The following is an 11,263-nucleotide window of genomic DNA, read 5'->3' as shown; positions in this document are numbered from 1 at the left end:
ATGTAATATGTACCTGAGTTGTATGGATTGACCACTTAATGATTGAGATGACTTATTTTACACACTTCCTTTGGGTGACATTAAATCTCACCCTTGTGAGGTTTGTTGCAAACCACGAGCATGGATTATAGAAAATAAAAGTGATGTCTTTTGAAAACTATAGGCTGAGACGATGTGTTATCTTTGATTTTTATTCACATGGTCATACCTTCACTAACTTATTCTTCTTTATACATGGGCTCAAAGATGATAGAAGTTGGTCAAACATTGCATGTGCACCTTATAATCCTATCTCTATTGATATCTGTAAGTAACCTTCAGTCATTTTTAACACAAAAGTCTTGTTCCAAATCTGTATTACCAATCTTCTGAAGTCACCTAATGCTATGACTTGGAGGTAATCATTGCCATCTTAGTGGTCTTTGCACTTGGTTTTCCTGATAGTTAGTGAATTTCTACCTTTAGACTTGTGTGGGGTGACAAAGCTCTTCCAGAAACATATGCATTATGATTGTAAATTTCAGTTCTTTGCCACTTTCATACTTTGGTTTGCATGAGAAATGAGAGGGTAAATTCTGTGCAAATAGCTTGTCACCTATAAATACATGATTTTTTGTTATGACTAATCATAAACCACTCATATACCCAATCCTTTACCAAAAAATTTAAGAGCTTAGTTACCGTCTCAAAAATACGTGTTTTGAGCCTCTAACCTTAACCTTTTTGGATGAGAGGTTAAGGTTAATGGTTCGGAATACATGTTTTGGTAATTTATCTTAACCTTTTTTTGTTGGAGAGGTTAAGATTTCAAAGTGAAACACATATTTTGGATCCCAAACCCTAACCTTTTTAAAGGTTAATGGTTAAGATTTTAATTGAAAATGCATATTTTGGTTCCTTCCATTAACCTGCGACAACTTTTGATTTGGGAGCTGGATTTTAAAATTTTGAAGTGCTGGACGGAGCTTGAAATGAGCCAGAGATAATTGAAGGGCGAAATCTCTCAAAAACTCTGAGAGTAAGTGACCATTTTAATAATTAAAATGAGGCATACTCTCAAAATAACCATAGCTCAAAAAGACAGGAATTGAGGCAATTTCAATATCCAAGCAACAGAGTCATATTAAGAAATCATTATGGCAGAAAATTTATAATAGCAGCTCAAAAGCCTGGGTGAATTTGACATTTATTCCTTCCACGATGCAAAAGTAATCCAACAGTGAACAGTATTTCATCGATGCCATGGAATATCTTCTCGACGGCTTATACACCTTAACGTCCTTAAGCAAACTAGCTACATAAACACCTTAATAATACTTGCAAGTTAACCAAACACTATTTCGCATACTAGCTAATTAAACCACTTAACAAATACAGTCTAAAGCCCACAAATTACTTGAAATTTAGTTTGCCACAAATGTCTTTAACACTTGAAGAACTCGATCAGGAGACGGAAGGGCTTTCTTGACACTGTCCCTCTCCATACATCTCTTAACCCATGCATCCAACAGCGGATATTCACTCTGAAACGGTATCTTGAAATTCCCAATACTTTCAAATGTATGGAACCAAGATGCAAATGGAATTAAGGCAATATCCACGAACCCGAAACGCTCTCCTCCAAAGAAAGGCAGAGATCCTCCCGCCGTCATTTCTTTAAACGCACCTTCTAAATATTGAAGGTTCCCCAGCATGTTAAGCTTGGCCTGCTCCTTATTTTCATCTTTCGAATACACCATACGAAACGCCGAGTCAAATAACTGCAAAAGCAAAACAACGCATGTATTATAACTTTTTCAATCAACGGATTGTTTGAAAGGAGTCGATACATTAATTAAACTCTCATACCAACAATCATGGGAAAACCTTTACCTTCTTATCCGTGAAATCTACCCAGAAGCGGGCAAGGGCACGGTCATATGGCTTGGCAGGCAAAAGCTTCGGAGAGCCCCAGGTCTCATCGATGTACTGAAGAATAATTAGAGACTCGCATATGGGCTTGCCGTTGTGGATGAGAACAGGTACTTTTTTGTACACAGGATTCATTTGCAGGAGGAGTTCGCTCTTACTGAGGGGCAGATTCTCTTCTTGGTATTCATATTTCACACCTTTCTCTTCCAAGGCAATTAATATGCGCATGGCGAATACGCTTATCTCTGCTCCAAGCACTTTCACTTGCTCCATGTTATATCACGCACTCCACAAAATGATCACCCAAGGATAATATCTTGTTCGTTTTCAAATTTTCGGATAGCAGATACATATAAGAAAAACAAGGTCGGCGGGTTTAGGTAGATGGTAGAGTCAACGTTACTCGCCTTTACGTAGAATGATGCAGCTGTCAACTTCTTAGCGTTCTGCGGACGTCGGCCTTTGCGTCACACCATTGGTATTGACCACCGCCATCGTTGTAGCTCATATTGTTGCGAAGGGTACGGGCCAAGAAAACTGTCATATGTCAGCCTAATGGGACGGTTAAAACATATTTATACTAGCGATTGCACCTAAGGTTGCAATAAAGACGCCGAAGATAAATATGCACCTTAATTTTCTGCATCACTATCATATTCACCTTAATTTTCTGCATCACAAGACGCACAAAGAAGGATTCAATCCAACACTGAAAGGAAGAGAGCAATTCCAAAACAGAAACCCATAAACTGCCCGAGGAACTTTGATTCAATACATACATCAACAGTGAGGCCTTCACAATCATCTTCCAAACCAAGAAATTCAAGGGCTTTTCTCACACAATCAAAACTCGTCACTGCCAAAACCAGTAAACAAATTCATCAGAAAACAGAGCATCCTCTAACCCTAAAAAATGAATGCCCAAATTTCAGAATGTACAAACAACATCGTATTTTCAGTATATTAAAGAATTTACCTTTGTAAGAAGAGTTTCCCAAGAGGCGTTCGATGATTTTTCTATCCACGGGACTGTCATCAACGGCAAGTACATGATATTCAGACGCGCTGGCCTCTCTGTGATTCTACCCCATTTTTCCTTCAAAATTTAGAGAACCTCCAAATTTCAATCGCAATGACAAATTCTAGGGCCAACAACACCCTTAAGATCCCTACTGATTTGCCCTCTTCATAAACCAGATCAATTTCTCCCGCTCAAACCTGAATCTACTAAGTTTCCCCCACCAGATCTCCCAAATTTTCAATATAACCACAATCTAAGCCCTAATCTCTCCAGATCGAACCAAACTCGACTAAATTCGATACAGATTTGTGCACCCACTTAATATTTTCGATCAAATTTTGGTAACCCAAAATATTTAGATTCAGATTTGAGAACCCACTCCCTAATTCAATCTTTTACCCACCGATCCAAATGCTCTGATCGACTCAGTTATCCAGATAAAAGACCTAAATAGCACTTATGTGGGTAAGAAGCAAAATAATTTCCAGATTCTTAGTATGGAAGAGGACATGTGATTGCAAGGATCGAATCTTACTGTATATAATGACGCAGGCGGTAATCTTACAAAATCTGCGTACTGACAAGATCTTATGGTCGATTCAGTGTGATTGAACAGTTCCATACCTATCTTTTTCCTTAAGTCTCCCGTATTGCAGAGAATATTTGATATGATTTAGCTGTGAAAATAGTTGGCCCCTCAATCTTTAGAAGATCTGAACGATCCAGATGACACCGTTGAGGCAAAATGGACGGCTGGCAACGAATCAAAATTGAGGGCTGAGAAAGCTTCAATCGTCTTGCATTGTCGAAGGAGCATTCTCAACCGTTGATTGTTCAATGAAGTTTTGAAACTCTAGTATACGGATGCCTTTGGCATAATTACCCGTCGAATTCAACTTAAATATTGTTTATTATTGTTGGGATAGGCTAATCACAAAATGTACTAAAGACAAAACAAAATCAAAGATTCAACCTAGTGAATTTTTTCCAAATTTTTTGTTATTTTCCACTACAAACTATATCATGAAGATCAAATGTTGAAATTTTAGGAAAAAATCATGATGTTTTTTATTTTTTGAAAATTGATCAATTATATTGAAAGTATATTTATGCCAATAAAAATAGTTGTGTATCAACTCATATAATTATAGTTTTATCATTCCGAGATTATTTGGCTTTTGACTAAAATTTTATTGTTATGAGTATAGATTAGTCAACAATGTTAAATAATGAATAACAAATAATACAAATTATAAACAAATAAATGTATAGTTAAATAGATTAGTCAACAATAATAAAGAACGAATGTATGTTTAAATAGATTAGTCAACAATAAAAAATAACGAATAATGAATAATACAAACCATAGATTAGTCAACAATAATAAATTGTCAACAATGTTAAATAATGAATAACCAATAATACAAATTATAAACAAATGAAAAATTGAAAAGAGATTCTGCGGGAAAATTATTCTGCGTTTATTCTGCGGGAAAATTATCGTAATACGAAGACGGGCTTGCCTCGGGTATCCGCGCCTACTTGTTTGGACTGCTTAATGACTCTTGCAGTTAACTTTCTTGGCGTTTCTGAATTTTTTTGCTCTCTATTTCGACGACCTATTCTTCATTTTCGGCGAATATCTCTGCTCTCTGTGCTTCCCGTTAGGTAGCGACCTAATCTCTTTGTTGCTGTTGCGAATTCAAAGATCTAACGTTGCAATTTTGATCAAACATTGTCCATTTGGAGGTGATGAGCGGATTTGAACTGCAAATTAATCAGACAACATGATTCAAAACTAGGGTTTTTATTTTGTGCGAAGCTTTCTAATCGGATCTACTCCTTTTAATCTGCTTTTGATTTTTGATTGGGCTTGCGCCTAGGGCTTTGTCAAGGTGGCGACCTCTGGCAATGCCAATACTGATGGCGTATCTCTTTCTACATCCAGCATGAAAGTCTTTAATATGGCTAAGGTGAATGGTATTGGCAAGACTACCGAGCAAGCATCAGGTATTACATTTTCGACGACGACTAAATTTGCTCTAGGTAATGGCATTAGTAACCCAGTCTCCCATAGCAGCGATCGACCTAAGTCTTTTTCTGAGGCTGTGGGTCGATCATCGGTCATTAACGATAGGGAAAAGTTTGAGTTTGCAAGTGCGGGTAACAATGATGTCTTCGACTCCGGTAAGACCCCTTTGGCTTCTCTGTCTCCTTTTGCCATTGTTCCTAATCCTGAAATGTTGGATGAAATTGTTAAGGAAAAAAGTAGATTAAGAGATACTGCAATTTTTTTCTTAGCTGTTGAAATTGATAAATGTCTGCCAAGGAAATTTATGGATGACTGGTTCCATCATTACTGGAATAACAAACTTGGGTTGCATATTTCTTTCTGTAGGCAAATAGAAAAGGGTCTATATGTGATTTTCTTTATGAATCATGATGCTCAAATAGAGGTTCTTAAAAAACAATATTGGAATGTGGGTTCAACATCTTTTAGGGCTATTGCTTGGTCACCAAAGGCCGTCCATGAGGAGGTTCTCGCACTTTCACCTCCAAGATGGATTCTGGTTAAAAACATTCCCCCTTTTTTGTGGCATTTTTTGTCGCATTTGCTTGAGCCCATTGGTAAAATTATTCGAATGGATGAAACTGTGAGACTTGTCCCACATATGGACGCTAAAATTCTTATCTCTCTCTTGCTTGGTAAGGACCTTCCTACCGATATTTCAATTAACATCATTAATGATGTGTATATCTGTCCTATAAAGGTTTTGGGGGGGTTGAATGCCTGTTTTCTCTGCCGTAAAGAAGGCCACCTCCGTAAGGATTGTCCAGTCATTAGGAAAAAGCCTAATCCCTCCAATGATTCAGCTAATAATATGGTTAATCCTCTCATCACCAGTAATCCTCCCCTTGACGATGCTCTTTGTCATTCAACCCCTGCTTCTTCTTCATCCCCATCACCTCCCACCGTAAACCCTAACCCCTCTAATGTTTTGACTAATGTTGTTCCTAGCATTGTTTGGCTTGAGAATGTTCCAACTAAAATTGTGCCTAACCCTCTCTCTACTATTACTGTTCAGCCTGAGAACATTTTGTGTGATACCACTCCTACTTCTGGAGGTCTTCAAATGCTCTCAAGTCTTGATTTAGCTATTGATCTTAACACAAATGATGGTTTTACTGTTGTTTCAGATAGGAAAAAAAGAAGAAGGGGAAATAGTGTCTTCATGCCTAAAAATTCTCGCCCCAATAACTCTAATAATCATCATGTTAAATTGTTAACTGGTCTTGCTTTGACTAACGCGAATACTATCAGTCAACATGTTGATTTCAATTGTAAGCCCCAAACTAGTGAGCCCTCTCGAAAATTCCCTCAAAAGATCTTCCAAGAGATTGGGGAGGATTATGAATTTGAAATTATTCTGGCTGCCTCCTTTCCCCCGAAGTCTAACAATGGGCAGTGCATGGATGTGGATTCTCTAGCGGATATCGAAGATGATGTTAACACCTACTCTTCTACTATCAGGTGAAGAGGAAGACCACCTGGTTCAAAAAATAAGCCATCTGTGCCTCAACCAGGGGAGTCTTCAAATAATTTTTTGGCCCTTGCTGATGAAGAGGGTATTGCGTACTCCACCTCTAACATTTTGTCTCAATGAATTGCCTATCTTGGAATGTGAGGGGTCTAAAGTCCCCAGATAGAAAATTTGCTATCAAGCGATTGTTAAATTCTCTACATTCTATAGATTTCTTTATGATGCAGGAAGTTAAGTCTGTGGGATTCACTTTGGACTCCAATCTCAATTTTATTTGGAAAGATGCCATTAAGTTTTGCACTAACCATGAAAGAGGTAAAGGAGGAATCGCCCTTCTTATTAGTAATAAATGGGAAAAGCATATTACTAATAATGGGTGTTCTCCCTGTCAGAGAGCAGTATGGGTTACTTTATAGTTTGATGACAAGACCTTCGGGGTCTATGCTATTTATGCCTCAAATGACCCTAAGGAAAGAATTGAGCTATGGAAATGGCTTATAGATCTTCCAGATTTGCCTTGGCTCTTCGGTGGAGATTTCAACATGATTGAATCCCAGGATGATAAATCGAGGGGCATTCCCTTTCATTGGAAGGATAATGAAAAAATTAATTGGAATAGATTTTTAAACTCTAACTATCTCTTTGATCCTATTGCTGGTAACAAGGAAACCAACCCTGGACTATGGCACACCTGGTGCAACTTTCAGTAGGGCAATGCTAGGATTTATTCTAGGCTTGACAGATTTTATGCCAATAAGTATTTTTTCTCTTTTCCTCCTGACATCTCTGGATTTATTGTTTGAGTTATTGCCACCACTCTGTCTGACCATCACCCTATTTTGACTAAGGTTAATTTTAACAATAGTCCCCTTCAACACAAGTCTAGAAGCAGTAAATTCATCTTAAACACCAGCCTCCTCATGGATGAGGATGTCCTTTCTACTGTGAAAATTATTAGAGGATTAAATAAAATTAATCTTCAAAACCTATCCCATATTGATAGATGGAATACTAACCTCTCCTCCTGGAAGATCTTTTTGCAAACCATTGGGCAGAAAAAACCTAAGGACTATAGGTTCGTTGAAAAATAATTATCTTATGATCTGCAAGTTGCCAAGGAGAACATCCAAAATGACTCTTCCAATATGGATCTTCTTTCCAAGGTTATGGCTACCAAAGATGCTCCTAGGAAGCATCAGCATGTTAGAATTTGGGGAGCTAAGATCAGGTCTAGATCCCACTGGCTCCAATTTGGGTATAGGGGTTCGAAATTCTTTTTCAACCTTCGTAAGCATAAACATATTAAAGAGTCAATTAATAGACTTTTGATTAATAACCAGGACATCTCTAACCTTGAGTCTATTATTCAGGCCTTTGATAATTATTATGAGACTCTTTTTGCTTCAAAAGACTCTCCTAAGGCTGAGTCGATTAGAGTTCATTGTAGGAAGCTTATTCCTAAAAAGCTTGATCCTGATGATATTGCTATTCTTGCTAATAATATTTCTGTTGAGGAGATTGAAGGTGCTATTAAGGCCCTTAATAATGATAGAGCGCTGGGCCTTGATGGTCTCCTAGTTGAATTCTATAAGTCCAACATCGGAAGGATATGTAAGGATCTCTTTGATCTTTATTCTGAAGCCTTGAATAAAGGTACCCTGGGTCAGGATATCAATAGAGGGATTATTAAACTTCTCCCAAAAGAAGGGGATAAAACCTTTATTAAGAATTGGAGGCCTATAACCCTTCTTAATTTTTCCTACAAGATTTTGGCAAAAATTATGGCTCTTAGGCTAGTTAATATTCTTCCTAATTTTGTTAATTCTACCCAAAATGCTTTTATCAAGGGTAGATATATTCTTAAGAATCTCATAACTAGCTGGGAAGCCATGGATTGGTCTAGATACTCTCATCAAAACTCTGCCATGCTCCTTTTGGATTTTGAGAAGGCCTATGACAGGATTGAATGGAGATTTATCCTTATGATGCTGGATGCTTTTGGTTTTCCTCCTTTCTTTTGTAACACTGTGGCTATGCTTCTTAATGATGCTTCTGCTTAGGTTGAGGTCAATGGTATTCTTTTTGCTCCTTTTTCTCTTGGGAGATCCATTAGGCAAGGGTGCCCTCTAGCACTCGCTCTCTTTGTCATAGCTTCGGAAGCTCTTTATTATATCCTCAGAGATAATTCCTTTTCTCCAAAGGCCAGAGGTATTTATGTGCCTAATAATGAAGAGCTCATCAATTGTCAATTTGCAGATGATACCACTTTATTCCTTGAACTTTCAAAAAATAATTTCAGGAACATGCAAGTTAAACTCAATCTTTTTTGTTCTATTTCTAGGGCTAAGATATCTCAAGCTAAATCAATTTGTTTAGGTTGGGATAAGAGGCCCTCGGATTGGTTTCTCCAATACAATTTTAAATGGGGTGGTCCTAATAGGATCATTAGATATCTTGGCATCCCTTTCTCGGTGGAGCCTGACCTCAAAGACATGTGGTCTTGCGTGAAAGAGAAGATTGATAAAAAGATGAACAAATGGCATAACAGGGCGTTATCTTTGGCAAGTAGAATTCAGGTTTGCCAGAAGATATTTTCCTCATACACCATATATTATTCTTCTGCTTGGTGTTTTAATAACTATCAGATTTCTGAAATCTAGAAGTCCATCAGACAATTCATTTGGTCTGATGGCAAAGGGAATAGAAAGATCCACTCTATTAAGTGGGCTTGGTGCCACACTGACAAGACCCTTGGGGGACTTGGGCTGAAGGATTTAAGAACTCAAGGTATAGCCTTGTCTGCCAAATGGAATTTTCAGTCCATGGAGGGTGATTCTCCTTGGAAAGTGCTAGTTAGGAGCAATATTGAGAGGGGTGTTCCTAGAAAAGCTAAGTCTTGGACTAGCCTCCCCTTTTGTGACCTCATTCTTGGTAATTTTACTGTCATGGTTCAAGGCTCCGTGGTTTTCAGGTCTATTTGGAAGGCTTGGGATCATGTTAGGAAATTCATCACTAACAAGGAGTTCCATTCCAATATTCAACTCCATGGTGAAAGATCCATTTGGTGGAATCTCCACCTAAATGGTAAACCTTTGGCCCTTACCCAAGGGTGTTCTGTCAGGCAGTGGGCTAATAAAGGTATTAAACAATTTATGGATCTCTTTGAGCATGATCAAATTATGCCTTGGGATGTTCTTAAGGATAAATATGCTATCCCGAATTCCCATAGAAGAACTTATAACATGATTGTGCAAGCTTCTGTTGGTCTTCCCACTGTTTGCCACACTGATTCTCTCAGGTTCCTAAAGTGCAAATGGCCTGGTGGTATCATTACTACTCTGCTCAAAGCTAAGAATATTTATAAAATCATTGATTTTAATATTGATATTATCAATCATATTAATGTTGTTTGGTACTCTTCTTATGATGTTGATGCTTTGAAAAAGTATTTTGATATCTTATGGAAGAATCCTGTGGAACCCAAGATTAGATGTTTCAAATGGTTAGTTTTGTTGGACAAGCTACCTATAAAGAGAGATTTTGTTAATTCTGGTATTTGTAACTTGTGTAGAGTTCCTGAAACTGGTAGACATATCCTTCTTGATTGTATTTTTACTAAAGAAATATGGAAAATGTTTGGCATTGTTTATCCTATTAATGTTAATATTTTTGATATTATTTCTGGTCATATTAATGGTCTTCCTAAAGATACCAATTTATTTTGGAATATATTGTCATCTAACATTCTCTGGCAGATCTGGAAGTGCAGGAATGAGGAAAGGTATCAAGGTAAGCATAGGGATCTTACTGAGTTTTTTCGAAAACTCACTTACTTTAAAATCTTTTTGCAGGTGCAAACTACTATGATGATTGAACGGGACAATATGAGGAGGTTTCTTCGTGATGGGCATGCTGCTCTTTACTACCTTGAGCTTAAGCATGGGTACCAGTGGCATAGTACTTTAGATGATCTACATGTTTTTGAGCAAGCTTGCAATAGATTGAACAAAGATATTAGAGAAAAAGGGAATGCTAGAAAAGAAGAGTTATTTATGATGGTGCAGATTCAGGGGCATAAAAGTATAGTTTGGATGGAAGGTCCCTTAGGCTGGACTGCCTGGGTTGACAATCACTATGATCTTCTCAGCTAGATAGTTTTGCTTTTCCTCTTTTTGTTGCTTTGTATGTTCAACTGATACTTTCTCTTCTGGGTGAGGCTTGGCCTCCTTGTGTATATTTGTATTAATGCTCTGGTGTTTTTTTTGGTTCTGAAACTCTTATTTCTAATATATATAAAATTGTAAACAAATGAATGTATAGTTAAATAGATTAGTCAACAATAATAAAGAATGAATGTATGATTAAATAGATTAGTCAACAATAATAAATAATGAATAATGAATAATACAAATCATAGATTAGTCAACAATCATAAATAATGAATAACTAATAATACAAATCATATACGATTGAATTATGTATATGATTTATAATGCAGTTCTATGATTAAATAATAATAATAATAATAATAAATTTATAATGTAATTGTATGATAAATTAAAAATAATAATAACAAATAGATATCTATTATAAAACTGATAAAAATTTAATTTACTACATTTAAAAGTATTTTTATTTCCATTCTTTTTTGCACTTTCTTAGGTTTTTGTATTTTGATTCTTTTTCCACTTAAGTTTTTAAAAGAAATTTAAATGATTATTTATATCTGTTAAGTTTATAATTTTAGCAAATGTTTTATGTAATCTTTATTAAATTATTATTTTTTAAA

The 11,263-nt window shown here is 36.6% G+C and overlaps 1 protein-coding gene across 4 annotated transcripts; it reads right to left on the bottom strand.

The window, feature by feature from the left end:
- Positions 1 to 1,123: 1,123 nt before the first annotated feature.
- Positions 1,124 to 3,524, bottom strand: LOC149547438 (putative glutathione S-transferase parC). Of its 4 annotated transcripts, XM_089791640.1 has the most exons (5): positions 2,888 to 3,524; positions 2,691 to 2,767; positions 2,543 to 2,581; positions 1,873 to 2,463; positions 1,124 to 1,760 (listed from the first exon to the last, which is right to left on the bottom strand). In XM_089791640.1, the coding sequence occupies exons 4-5, from the start codon at positions 2,182 to 2,184 to the stop codon at positions 1,404 to 1,406; spliced, it is 669 nt and encodes a 222-aa protein (XP_089647766.1). In that variant the 5' UTR covers positions 2,185 to 2,463; positions 2,543 to 2,581; positions 2,691 to 2,767; positions 2,888 to 3,524; the 3' UTR covers positions 1,124 to 1,403. The 4 variants fall into 4 exon arrangements, with proteins under 4 accessions (XP_089647766.1, XP_089647768.1, XP_089647764.1 ...); XM_089791642.1 differs by having other exon boundaries at positions 2,573 to 2,767; XM_089791638.1 differs by having other exon boundaries at positions 1,873 to 2,581.
- Positions 3,525 to 11,263: the final 7,739 nt, after the last annotated feature.

Source organism: Cupressus sempervirens, chromosome 7 (assembly GCF_028749045.1).
Source record: "Cupressus sempervirens isolate cs-2001-9-10 chromosome 7, ASM2874904v1, whole genome shotgun sequence".
Lineage (NCBI taxonomy): Eukaryota > Viridiplantae > Streptophyta > Pinopsida > Cupressales > Cupressaceae > Cupressus > Cupressus sempervirens.
Note: the sequence above shows the minus strand (reverse complement) of the source record. Positions and strands in the feature narration are given on the sequence as shown.